The 13,954-nt window shown below is 44.5% G+C and overlaps 1 protein-coding gene across 7 annotated transcripts in view; it reads left to right on the top strand.

Moving 5' to 3' along the window:
* Positions 1–490: 490 nt before the first annotated feature.
* Positions 491–13,954, top strand: part of LOC120032292 (DENN domain-containing protein 5B-like) — a 77,855-nt gene continuing 64,391 nt past the window's right edge. For 5 of the 7 annotated variants that reach the window (XM_038978315.1, XM_038978314.1, XM_038978312.1 and 2 more), the window contains exon 1: positions 492–874. In XM_038978315.1, the coding sequence (XP_038834243.1) occupies positions 766–874 (109 nt within the window). In that variant the 5' untranslated portion in view covers positions 492–765. Of the gene's footprint in view, positions 875–13,954 lie in introns of all 7 variants that reach the window. The other 2 variants (XM_038978313.1, XM_038978309.1) reach the window with 1 other exon arrangement.

Here is a 13,954-nt window from a genome sequence, read left to right as displayed (position 1 = left end):
TATAGTGTGTGTGTGGCAGGCTTACAATGATGGCAAAAACATTTGAGAGTGCGCTGACCCTGGTGCTAGAGGGGGTACGCAGCTGGAGATTGAATGTTTGAAGGGGTGCTGGACTATAAAACGTTTGGGAGCTATTAAGTAGCATATTAAGGTAGACTATTAAGTAAAAAACTGGAGCTGAGGAAAACGATAACAGAAACAAAAGCAAGCTGACCTAATGTATGTTAGGCACATCTCATGAGATAATGTCCATATAACGTTTTTTATTTACTGAATCAATTCAGAGAAAATTAAACATAGGCTTTAGCATGCAATATATTGATTAATATGTAGACTACATACAGTGCACATTTTGCCCCTAATTGACCTAATATATGCATCAGATTTTATTTAAATATCCCGCCCTGCGACGCTTGCCACGCGTCCGCCCTCGCGAGGCAGTAAAGCAAGCACACACACACACACACACACACCCACACCCACACCCACACCGACCGACCGACCGACCGACCGACGGAGCTAGCGTTTCCCACTCTGTTCGGTCAGTATTGTCAGTGCGACCAAGAGCTGACAAACAGCAAGTATTCTCTTCAGTAAATTTAAATATATCTTTGATGAACAGAAAACGAATTTAATCGTGCGTCGGAACTATCATTCTGCCATTTACAAAGACCAAAGAATAGTTTCAAAACCAGTTTAATTCTCGCTATGTAGGTGTCTCGGTTGGAGTACTAGGAACGGGAGCACGTTGATCTGTGATCCAAGATGAGTGGGACCAACGCGGCTTCTGGAGCGGCGCCTTGCCGCTTTGCTCACTACTTTGTGATATGCGGAATAGACACCGAAACTGGGCTGGAACCGGACGAATTAGCCGGTAAGATTACTTTCTTATTTTTTATGAACCTTTTCCCTATGAGGTAACTATGCAAAAACAACGATTTTTTCTAAAAAACGATCTATTTGATTTTAAACTAATACACTTGAATCTTAGTGACACTGTCAATGCATATAATTTATTTGGAACATATTTTACAGTCTGAAGGTAATACATTATGTGCTGTATTTAAAGACAACAACATAAAGACAATACAGTTGCAGCCTGATATCACCTTGTTTACATTCTTGTAGTCTCTGGTAAACTGGGTTAAAGGTATTGGGGACATTTCTTCACATGTTTGTCAGACCTGTTTTTGTGGACTAAAAGAGAGAGCGAGAAAGCAATGGCTATAATGTCATTATTTCAATGGTAAAACGCCAACACTTCTTATGACGCTGGTGTTTCAGTGAAGCACAGTGAAGGATGCAAAAGTGGAGGCTTTTAGGATGTTTTTGTTTACAAAGGCTGCTACTGAGGAAAGTCATTGTTATTTCAGTAATAAAACAGTTAAAACCCCATACCCTTCCTCAGTTAAGAAGAAATTATATTATATCTCTGCATATATTTTAGGTTCAATCAGCGTTGGACTCAGGTCCTCTCTCTGTTTGTGTTTGGCGAGGCTGTGTGTTTGTTCAGTGCAATAGCAAGCTCTAAGTACTCTCTGTTAACCATGCAGGTCCAGTATTGATTTCAGGGTCACCCCTCCAGTTTTGCATCAGTGACTGAACAAAGTGCACAGCCCCCTAAAAACAAAAGCAGAGGCCCTCCATCGATCGCCAGTCTCCACTTGGCTATGTTCAGGGGCCAACTGAGCTGCGTTCAGTCACTCGAACACTACCAAATAGCAGTATTCTGGGGTTGCTGCATGTTTTTAATTAGTTTGCATCCTGTTCATATTGAATTACCTGGCAGATTCAGACTCGTATTCTCCTGTTGAGTTAAAATATTTCCTCTGTGACATAGTCCTTCTATAGAAAGGGAGCTTTCTTTGACATTGAGTGCTCTGCACGTGGTTCTGTTGGATAAGTAGAAAATGTTCCTGTATGGTCACGTCATGCTGCTGTTGCATATGATATCACATGTCTCCATGGCTGAGTCTATGTAACTGGAAGTTCAGAATTACTTAACGGTCTGTGTGTGTTCACAGAACAGCTTTACCTCAAGTGAGTGATCTGTGATTGCTTCTGATTTGAATCCTTTGTCCTTCGGAACAGCTCTTCTAGTACTTTCCAAGCACAAGACTCTAGAATGGGAGAATTCAGGATTCCTTTAGTTGCATGTTTAATCAGACACATTTAGCCTCTCTATGGGGGGCAGGATTTTGGGACAATCAGAGTGCTGAGCGGGGTGATATTTTGGGGCTAATATTTTGATTCTGTGAGGATTAATTTGCACTGGGGTGAGGAGGCATCATGAATGATATGACACAGGCAGTTCAACAGCTATCGGGTTATGACACTGGGATGTTCTTGTCTGTGTTCCTGTCTCGTCTCTAGAAATGTGTGTGTGTGTGTGTTGTCTCTGTGACTAAATTCATGTTGCTGTTTCTCTTTATTTGCTTGTGGTTAAGTCTGCACCAGAACCATTTGTTGCCAGTGTGTGTTGATCTCAGGCTGTGGCGTGTCGTTGATCCTCAGATGTGACACTGCTGAGCATCCACCACACTGAGCCCATATGCCTCCCTGTCTGCTGCCCTCACACTGATCACCCCAACCCTCTGAACATCTGCCTGTGTGTCTGTGTGAAACTGGGGCACAAGTTAACAGTCGGAGGAGTTGAGCCATCAGCTGTTAGGAAAGGACAGGGTGAGAGAAAGAGTTGGAGTGATTCTTTAGTAGAGTGGCCAGAGTGGTAATGTCTGTGTTGCTGTTGATTTAGATCATTCAGAGACTGTATCTCTGGTGTGATGATTAACAAAGCTTTGTGGGACAGAGTTTAAGTTTCTTTAGGGGATTTGATGAATCTGTCTCCAGACATGATTAGATAGTTGAGACGGCACCACCTGTCAAAATCATAACTCTACTGTTCTTAATCCTACATACTACTACTCAGCAAAGTCTCTCAGGAAGTACTATACCTATACTTGGGCATTATGGTACAGTATGTCTATGGGTCTCTGATTTGTGTGTGTGGTTTTGGCGTATGGTATTCTGCCGCAGCATTTTCTCCATTGATCTTTGAGTGCTCTATAGTGGGCTATTCTGGAGGTCCGTTAACGTAGCATTGTTTATCCACAGACACGGTGGGAAAAGTTCTAGTAAAATCCATTACAGGAGCCATTTGTAGACCATTATCTCCTCCCCCTCTCACTCAGCATCCAATCTCCCCAGGGCTTTGTCATCTACCCCAGTGAGCAACTGAACATCCAAACTGACATTCATTTACAATTCAGATCAAGCTGCTCGTCGCCCACTGCTCTCCTCCCCCACGACTCTCCTCAGATTGCCATGATGGATATCATTGACATCAACATGTCGCCACTCGCTGTGAGCTTCTTCTTTATTAGCTATCGCTATAGCAGCCCAAGCCTGGCTTGTATCCTGTTTTACAGTGGCTGGTTTGGTCTGGGCTGTTTTCCGTTTGATCCACATTAGGCTCAGGCCTGGCCTTGCTTATATTGAGCTGTTAATGTGGCTCTGACTCCCATCCTTCCAAACCACTCCCATTCCCTTTGTGTGGCAGTAGGCCTGTTTCCCCAGGCCCATTGTTCTAGGCGCTAGGGCCAGACTTCCTGTGGATTTGACCGGCATTCCCGCCTGCATGTGGGGCTGCTGGGGGGGGGACACTGTCCCAGTGGATGCCATCTCTCTCCCTATTTGTTCATTCAGTGAGCATGGTAGTACCACACTTTTCGTTGGCTTTGACCTCAATGTTTGTCCTCAGAGATGAAACATTTCCAAACTAGAGGAGAGGTGAAGTGTGTGTCACTCCTATTAAAGGGATAGTTCAGGATTTTGGCAATGAAGACAAAAAGCTACTATCCCCGAGTCAGATGAACTCATGGATACCATTTTTATGTCTCTGTATCCAATATGAAGGAAGTTAATAGGTAGCATTGGCTCGCGAAACTAACTAGCTTTAGCGCAACAACTGGAAGTCTAAGGGAACAGCTAGCATGCTACAAGTTCATCTGACTCTTGGGAGGTAGATAAAAGGCTTCATTGCCAAAATCCTTTTCGTATCACTTTAATTGTGGCACTATAATAGAAGTCTTACTCACTGACTGTATCAGAGTCTTGAAGTGGTTTATATATATCCTGGCTGGTGAATAGAGCGACAGAAATGGTTCCACTCTAACAGAGGCCCGCCACCAATGTGTTGTTCGTTCCCTGTATTCTAGGACCAGCTGCATTTTGTGTGTGTGTGGAGCTGAAAAGTGAGAAAGGGTGCGTGCTATTCTGGGAGTTGAGGTTGGCACACCAGCTGTACAGGGAAAGTTATTAGGTCAGTGTTGTATCCTCGTGAGACTCCCCTCTCCTCACCTCACACCCCTCACTCTAACCCCCCACTGATGGGAAAGGCATGCCCGAAGCATCCATAAATATAAAATGAAGTAGTCTTACTGACAAACACACTTAAGATGCAGCCTGTACCAGTGAACAACAGATGTTCAGCTTTCAGTAAGCAATCCTGCAATGATGCTATGTACTCCATCAGGTGAGAATTTACCTTTTTAGTTGATCCTGTCTCTTCGGAAAGGGGAGAGTCTCCATGGCTCCAGTGGTCCCAGACCTCCCCTTTCTCCCCTCTTTTATCCCCGTCCATTCATCCATCATCCCCGTCTCCCTCTTTCATACCGCAGACTCCTCACACCGGTCTTTAATCCTAACCGGCACATTTGATAATGCCTGATTGTGGTTGGGTTAGTGAAATCGTGCGTGTAATTCAACCCCATCCATAAACTGTATTGGCTAATACATGCGCATATTTTCTATGTCTCTAGAACTCTATACGTGTCCCTGGAGTGCAAGAGTGTACACGTGTAGGCTACAAGTGTACTAGTGTTTCTGGTGATATGATCTACACGTTGATAACAGAATGTAGGCCTGTAGGGACTACCTAAACAAACCCAGTGAAGGAGCCTCACAAAGGGATTTGAAGGGCTTTACTGCTGGCCTTGGCCACCTGTCCTCCAGGGGCCAGTCAGTCAGCACAATGCAGCCCTTGGCTAATGCTAATACAACACTGAAATATGCTAATGATGACACGGGCCAGCGCTGATGCACACCCTTGTTGACATATGCTAATGACCATGTAGGAATCTGTTAACCTAAACCATAGGCTAACACTTATGCTAGTTCATATTAATAGGTAAACATTGTGGCTAATACCTTCAGTTCTCTGGTGATGTGACCAAGGAGGTTTCTCTAGACAAAGGAGGGGGGAAGCTAAATGTCCTCCAAAGCAGAGTACTCTTTTAATGGTCACACACTGAATTCTTCCTTCTTCCCACTCTCTCTCTTTTTTCTCTCTTCCGCTCTTGCTCTCGTGCTCCCCCTCTATCTCTCCCTCCCTCTCCCCTTTCTCGCTCTCTCTCTCCACTGTGTAGTGATTTCCTCCATCTCTCTATGCCATCGTCTCCTGTGTGTAATAGTGTGATCTGTAGTCAGGCCAGTTAGCTAGGCAGCAGGCAGGGCTATCTATCTGTAGTCAGGCCAGTTAGCTAGGCAGCAGGCAGGGCTATCTATCTGTAGTCAGGCCAGTTAGCTAGGCAGCAGGCAGGGCTATCTATCTGTAGTCAGGCCAGTTAGCTAAGCAGTAGGCAGGGCTATCTATCTGTGGGCTGTGTTAAGCCTGTTAGTGTAATCCATTCAGACAGCTCCTCCAGGCGACACTGAGCAGTGCTCCACGCTTTAACAATCTCTCTAATCTAACGCAGGCCTCCACACACAAGCGCGCACACGCACGCACATGCAACCACAGCCTCTGCACTCTGCTTCCCTGAACGTTTGACCCTTTTAGACATAAGGGTTACTCAACTCCACTCCCACAGAGTCACCTTGTCTGCTTGTTTTTAGTCTTCACCAAGGAGGTCAGGGGATTCACCTCTATTACCTAGTGATAATACTAGTAGTAACTTAGTAATAACATTTATGCCAAAAACCTGTGAAAATGGCCAGACACTGAAGTTGACGCAGACTGGAATTCAATGGAAAAAAAACGATTTGTTTGTTAGGTATAACGTAGGCTACTCTGTCCTTACAGTGTAGTCTAGCAAGAAGCTTGTTAGATCAATGTCAGGGACACTGTCACCACCATTATTCCCATCGATCAGTGTCGACCTGTCAAGTGTTTTAAGTTAAAGATCAAGATCAGAGGTTAAGAGTTGGAACCGACCCACCTGATCATGATGGATACCCAGCCTCAGGGAGGAGTGGGCGAGAGGTGAGGCTGCTGTTGCTGGGAGCCTGTTGCCATGGTAGCACCGTCGGTCCCCCAAACCCCCCTCCAAACACACAAATACCCCCGACCTGTCTCAAAACGAGCAGTTGATCACTGAGGGCTGTGCACCCCATTTCACACACCCCTCCCCCGTGTGGCCCTTGACCCGGTCTCCAATATGCTCCCTCTCTCCCTAGGCTCGGCAGCAGCAGATGTGGGAGAATGGGGTGTAGTGGGTGAGGGGGAAAGGAAAGGAAAAGGGATACCTAGTCAATCACAACTGAATGCATTCAACCAAAATGTCTTCCGCATGTAACCCAACTGGGACAGGGAGTTGTTGTTTTGGTTAGGCCAACCAGAGGCTTAACGTTATTTATACTGGTGGCCTGTTGGAGAAATCACATTTCTGTGGTTATAAGCTTCTAGCAGATTCTCTTACAGCTTTTGTCGATTTGATTGTTCTGAAGCTAAATTTACTCTCGTGCTGCTTTTCTGTCACATTTTCTTCCACTGTCTTTTTCTTCTATAATAGAATGACTCGCGGTCCAGAATAGGCACCAGGTAGAAATCTAAACGGTTATAGTGAGGTAATGTGTCCTTGTTTTTTTTTTAAGTGCCAACTTTTGTCTATTACGGACCATGTTTAGTAGAGTTTTGTAGTGTTCCAAATAGCTCAGCTGTTTGTATGATCTGGCCTTTATTCATCCTGTGGTAAAACCCCCATTTGTTACATCTCTGAAAGTCAAACAACCTATGTTTGTGAGGCGCTCCGTATATGGAAATGTCACAATCTGACATTTCACTCTCTCTGTTTCTGTCAGTTATGCTACTGTCTATGTGGAAACAGTACTGGCAGAGAAGCCTATTGACTAGTGTTGGGGTCTGAGAATATGAAATATACTTATTCATGTCACTGAGGGGGAGAGGGTAATGTGTAACGTTTACATTATGTCAGGATATGTTATTGTTAGCCATCAGGGATCTTATGGGAGGGATCCTCTGGGAGGAGAAGAGACACAGTCTGGTACCAATCACCATGACAGCCTTGAGTTGGGGAGGAGTGAGCACTTTGGGGTAGAGGTCAGGTCAGATGAAGTGAGGAAGAACAGATATCACTAAGGTTCGGTTTAGCAACAGAGACGCTTTGGCTGTTCAGATGTGTAGGCGGAAACTCGGCCTAGGAGAAAGGGTTAAATATCAGTGCTTGTGTGGAAATGTTTTTGTCTAATGCAGCTGTATTGATCCTCTGGGAAGAATAAACTTGGTTAAGCTTTCATAGGTTCTAATTTTCAGAGTAAAAACACTAACACTAGGAACAGAATTATCTGCCAAAATAGAAGTGAGAGCTACAGGAATGTGCTGAAAATCACTGTAACCAAATACTGTAGCTCTACACTTTTTTTAGGTGACGAGAGCGGAGACTAGTGGAATAACTATACATCATGAAGGTAGCCTCCACAATCCTCATTTGACGTTCAAATAACTGGAGTGTTGTATGATACTCTTTCCTTGGTGGAAAAAACATAGATGTAGTTAAAAATCACTATGGCTGTGATTTTCTATGAATATGTCCCTTCTGGAGGGGATTGAAGCTGGACTTGAATTGACGCTGTAGAATGCCATTGTTATATTGTCAATTTCAAGAAGACTTCCTGTGGTTTTCTACAACGAGTCAGTCTGCACACTCTGCTCAACTATGAGAATCCTGATGTATATTACATACAAGTCAATGTCAGTGAAGCCACAATATATGACAATCAGTGGAGCCTACCCTTGCCTGACTCCTCATTCTTCCTCTGTTCTGTTGTTCGCAACAGACTTTAGTCTGAATCTGACACATTTAAAGTTGTTTGGGTGACGTGGTTTGTGGTGAAAACAAAGTGGTCAACGATTGGATCGTCTATAACCAATCAAAGCCAATTATGTACTTCGAAAGCGCCGCTTCACCCACGTGTGTTCTGGCTCTGGCCCAACCCATTGTTTTCTGGGACCAATCAGACGGCCCGAATGTGTTCGTATTTGAGCGTGGCATAGCGTTTGAACGGAGCAAGGAGTCTGGGTAGCCAGGCAAAGCCTATCCGGTACATGTAGGCTCCTGAGTGGCGCAGCGGTCAAATGCACTAGAGACGACGTCACTACAGACCCTGGTTCGATCCCGGGCTGTATCACAACCGGCCGTGATCGGGAGTCCCATAGGGCGGCACACAATTGTCCCAGCGTCGTCCGGGTTAGGGGAAAGTTTGGCCGGGGTAGGCCGTCATTGTAAATAAGAATTTGTTCTTAGACTTCCCTAGTTAAATAAAGGTTAAATAAAATAAAAAATACTGTAACATAATGGTTTTCCATTCCCATAGACTGTATTGTTTGTGTCATCATCATGGTCAGTTGCCAGGTTTAGTATAAAGTCTTCCATGAACTCTCTGACTTCCTCCTATTGGCTGACTTCTCCATCCCAACAATAGCATGTCCAACAATAGAACCACAACATATATTTAAGGCTCATTATACAACACAATTCATACAAAACATATGCTGCTTGTTCTGGTAGCCTAGTGGTTAGAGTGTTGGGCCAGTAACCGAAAAGTTGCTGGATCGAATCCCCGAGCTGACAAAGTAAAAATCTGTCGTTCTGCCCCTGAACAAGGCAGTTAACCCACTGTTTCCCCCCGGCGCCGACGACGTGGATGTCGATTTAAGGCCCCCGCAACTCTCTGATTCAGAGGGAATGGGTTAAATGCGGAAGACACAATTCAGGTGAATGCATTCAGTTGTACAACTGACTAGCTATCCCCCGTTGCCCAATATGCTGGTTTCAAACAATTCATTTATATTCCTCTATCCATCCCTTTCTCGCCTCCCCCTCAGTCTCTCTGTCAATACAAGGGGCAACAAGTGTTGTTGTTGCTGTGTGTACCCTGGAGAATGGATAGTGGTTATACCCAGTGGTGAAATAGTACAGCCAGGGTTCTGCGGTCTGTGTGCTATGTCCTGTTTGTTTTGCCTCTGCTCTGGAGTGGGCTGACCCAGAGAGGGCACTGTCAGTGTCACTGAAAGACATTTCAAAGAGACCAGGCTTCTGTTGAAATGGCTGACTGGGATTGAGAAAAAGAGCACGGGATAAAGAGAGGGAGAGAGGCAATACAGAGAAATAATGAGAGGGAGAGGGATGTAGAGAAATAGATATGTGATGGGGAGAAAGAATGAGAGGGTTACACACAGGGAGGTGGGGACCCAGGGAGACAGGGAAGAGTCATCTCTTGGTATAATCAAATGATGAAGAAGAGGGAGAGAGAGAATTTATGAAGGGCAGGAGAGGGATAGGAATGTAGAAGAAGAAAGATGCTTCTGGATGAAAGCGAGGGGAAAATCCCTCTCGGATGAAGAGCTGTGTGTGGTTTAGTGCACGCTGGTTCATTTCCATCCATCACAGGATGATAATACTACACCGCCCAGCGTCCCTAGCAACACGGGCCACACCGTCAGCAGAACAGCACCTGGTCTCCTCCTCCTACTCATAGTAACGTTGTGCTGTTATATCGGAGGTACCGGCTGTAAATCTCTTTATGTAACTAACACCCGATAGCCATTTCCCATGACAGATTACAGCACAGGGCAGTGGTAGGCTACAGGGCTGCTGGCGGTGCCTAGCAACAGGACTATCGCCTCGGCGTCCAGTGTGAGGCCATGCTACTGGACAGTCAGGGATTATTCGTGTTGTGTAAATCAGAACATTGAAGAGCTGAAATGTATTAATTACATCATTCCTGTGTGCCAGCCAGACCAGTTGATGAATGAGAAGAGAAGCATGTTTTATAGAGATTGCAATGATCACAGACATGCAATATCTGTGAGCTTGGTGTAGCAGATGTGGTTTTTAGAGCCCTTTTCTCATCTGTGAATCTGTCCAACAAGCATTTTTATGTAACGTCAACATGTATGAATCTGTTTTTTAATATCGGTTTCAATGTGCTTAGTTAGATTATGGATGTTTGGATACATTTGTGAATATATTTGAAGAGCTCCAATGCAGCCGACAGTAATGTTGATTCAACGACTTGATAGAGGCTAAAGCTGAGTCACATTGGCTGTCCAGTCCAGAAGGAAACCAACAACTTCCAAGGCCCTCGGAACATTCCAGAACATCTAGTTGCCATGACAACCCCGGAATATGTATCTAATTGGTTCACAGTATGGTCAATCTGCTAGGGATTAATTGGAAGGCATTCTTTGTTGTGGCTGATGGGGAAACGATCTTTCTGTGTGTGTGTGTGTGTGTGTGTGTGTGTGTGTGTGTGTGTGTGTGTGTGTGTGTGTGTGTGTGTGTGTGTGTGTGTGTGTGTGTGTGTGTGTGTGTGTCTTTCTGGGGATGCTTAGCTGGCCGATAATGTCGACTTTGTTCTTTGACCGAGCTCCAACTCATCCAGCGACCTGTGCCCTGTGATAAGCCTGCTGGGTAAACAATACGTGACCGCAATCAGATAGGACACATTGATCTCTCTCTGTTTCTCTTTCCCTCTCCTTGTCTTGCACAGGACACAGACGCGCGCACGCACACACTGTGGGTGTCGCTACATCCCCAGGCTGTCCCTACATGTCTCATGTTGACAGAGAGAGTAGCAGAGGCTGAGGGCTCTTCAGTGGCCTACAGATACACCGCCATGATACAGACATGTAATAAGTAGCTCCGGGGGGCGGTGTCACTGTGGCCATAAAGCCTGAAAGACTATGGGTAGTCATTGGCTAGGACTGTCTCTTCTCCGTCACACACTGATGATTCATACAGAGTGGCGTTTATGGAAAAGGATGGCGCAGATAGGGACAATGGGCTGGCAATGCAGGACTAGAGCTAACAGAGAACCCTGTATGTTCTAGCCATTCTGTTTCTATGTACAACATACATTATACTTCTCCTGTCTGCTCCATTGAAATATCATTCATTTAATGGTCTGCTCATTAAAGCAGACCATTAAATGGGGGAGCAAGAGAATGAGGCAGGTAGAGTGCACAAGAGGGAAAGGGCAAAGTGGGAAATATTGAAGGAGCATCTAGGCTTGTGATGAAAATGAACATTGAGGAATAGCTTTTTGATTATGTCTTCGTGTAAGCCCCAGTCTTGGTTTGGTATATCCTGTAGTAAACAGTCCGTCAGTAGCAGTGTCTGGTAGCACAGATTAACCTCAGTCACTGGGGTCTATTTTTACTCACGTTGGTTGTGTGTCAAATGGCACCCTATTCCCTAAATATTGCACTACTTTTGACCAGGGCCCATATGACTTTGGTCAAAAGTAGTGCACTTTATTGGAAATAGTGTCATTTGCGATGTAGACGTTCACACTGCTGGAGGACTGTGATTGTATGGCGCCTAAGCTCTTTTCCGTAACAGTCACACTCAGCAGTGTTAGGTTCTAGAGTAAATAACTCACGGACACTAGAGAAGCGTAAGCAAGTAAAATTCTCCCCGAAGGGTCAATACAGCTGTAATTCAGACATAGACATGGCTTCCCTCGTGGTGGTATTCATACCCCACTTTGGGTGGAGTCTTCTCCTTATCGTTAAACATTGCATCATTCTTGCTAAGCAGGGAACTAAGTGACATGAGCCTTGAACTGTTTCTCCCCTTATCAGTGCTGTCACATGCTTTTCCTGCACGCAGCCCCTCCCAAGCTTCATTATGGCCCCCCTCGTGTCTCATGTGTAGCTAATGTTCCTATACTTCTGAGTATAACAATGTTCCAAGTTGAACCCCCAAAGCCAATTGGGGGTTCTGGTCACCCCCAAAGCCAATTCCTCCTTTGGTTGTCTTTCCTTCCAGTTCTCTGCTGCCAATGACTGGAACGAACTGCAAAAATCTCTGAAGCTGGAAACACTTATCTCCCTCACTAACTTTAAGCACCAGTTGTCAGAGCAGCTCACAGATTACTGCACTTGTACATAGCCCATCTATAATTTAGCCCAAACAACTACCCCTTCCCCTACTGTATTTATTTATTTTGCTCCTTTGCACCCCATTATTTCTACTTTGCACATTCTTCCACTGCAAATCAACTATTCCAGTGTTTTACTTGCTGTATTGTATTTACTTCGCCACCATGGCCTTTTTTTGCCTTTACCTCCCTTATCTCACCTCATTTGCTCACATTGTATATAGACTTATTTTTCTACTGTATTATTGACTGTATGTTTTGTTTATTCCATGTGCAACTCTGTGTTGTTGTATGTGTCGAATTGCTATGCTTTATCTTGGCCAGGTCGCAGTTGCAAATGAGAACTTGTTCTCAACTGGCCTACCTGGTTAAATAAAGGTGAAATTAAAAAATAAAAACCCAGACTCCATCAGCAGATAGGGGGGAAAAAAGCTCCAATGGCGTGACAGTATAGATGAGTTTGGTGTGGAGGAGTTTATAATGAGAACGCTTCCATTGAGAAGAGGAAAGTAGGAGGGAGGGGTTGGCTGTGGTCAGATATTTTTCTCCTGCTTCTTAGGCCTATTACAAGATGAAACACATTGCTATGTCCATTTACCATGAATTGCGAGACTTTAGAATGAATCGGTATTTTCCGATCTGAAAAATATACTGGACAAAACCTGACAGACATTCTCAGTTGATTCATTCTGAGTTCAGCTGCTATAGGCTCTCCAAACCACCTGCTCTCCGTTGAGAGGGAATTGGCTAGAGTCTGTAATACTGTTAAAATGAGAATGGATTGGCGTGCCGAGATTGTGAATGGCAGTAGTAGCTACTTGATATGTGGATGGGCAAGTAATCTCCTTCCAGCTGTTAAACATTTATCAGGGCACACACCAATGTCATTGTGTGTTTTCCTGGATGAAACACAAAGCGTAAATCTCTGTTCTCTGAAAGCCTCATTTCCCCACCAGGAAAATAAGTTGTACCTCGCTCTGCTCTTGTTTGCTTTATTTGAGTCGATCTGTTGGCCACACTGACTGAGGTTGTTGCAAAAGGCACTTGGCGTTAGATACCCTGGCTGCGTCTGTGATGATAAAGACAGTAAACGTCAGACTGGCTAAAAGCAATCTGTCCATGTTCTTTGTAGTCAAACTAGTTTATGTGCGTTTTCTGTTTTGTTTCAGTTTCTTTGTGGGCCATGTTTTTGTCTTGTATGCTATAGGTTACATGAAGATGAATGTTACAGTAGATCATAGCAAAGGGCTGTACTGAACTATTCAAAGTGAACATAGATTATTCCCATACATTAAGGTTAGGGGTGGTACTGTCTGTTATCCTTTGATAGTATTCATTCTAGTGCTTGTGTAACATGGATCAAGTCGACCCTCAACACTAACCACTACACCAAATTACTTTCCACCCAGTTCAGGAGCAACTGTTCTCCTCATGGAAGCCTTGTTATAGGGTGCATCTTTTGACCAATGGGTAAAATTGTGTAGATAATCTTGAAAACCAATGGTCCAAACCTTTTGGAGTTGTTACCCTTGTAGGATGGCCAATAATGCTGAGCGATTAACCAACTTTTTATTTTATACATTTTTTTGCTGGGTGGGGTGGGGTTATTACACAACTTATTGACCGATGTCGGTTCAATTACTTGAACTCCAGTTAGTTCAGGTTTTTCTGGGCCCAACGTGCCGTTTTCTCTAGAGAGAAATCAAATAATTTATGAGAGTGGGACGCTGAGCTGAAGGGAGTTGTAGTTTTCATTTAAGCAAATATTCAG

The sequence above is a fragment of the Salvelinus namaycush genome, chromosome 38 (assembly GCF_016432855.1).
Source record: "Salvelinus namaycush isolate Seneca chromosome 38, SaNama_1.0, whole genome shotgun sequence".
Classification (NCBI taxonomy): Eukaryota; Metazoa; Chordata; class Actinopteri; order Salmoniformes; family Salmonidae; genus Salvelinus; species Salvelinus namaycush.
Note: the sequence above shows the minus strand (reverse complement) of the source record. Positions and strands in the feature narration are given on the sequence as shown.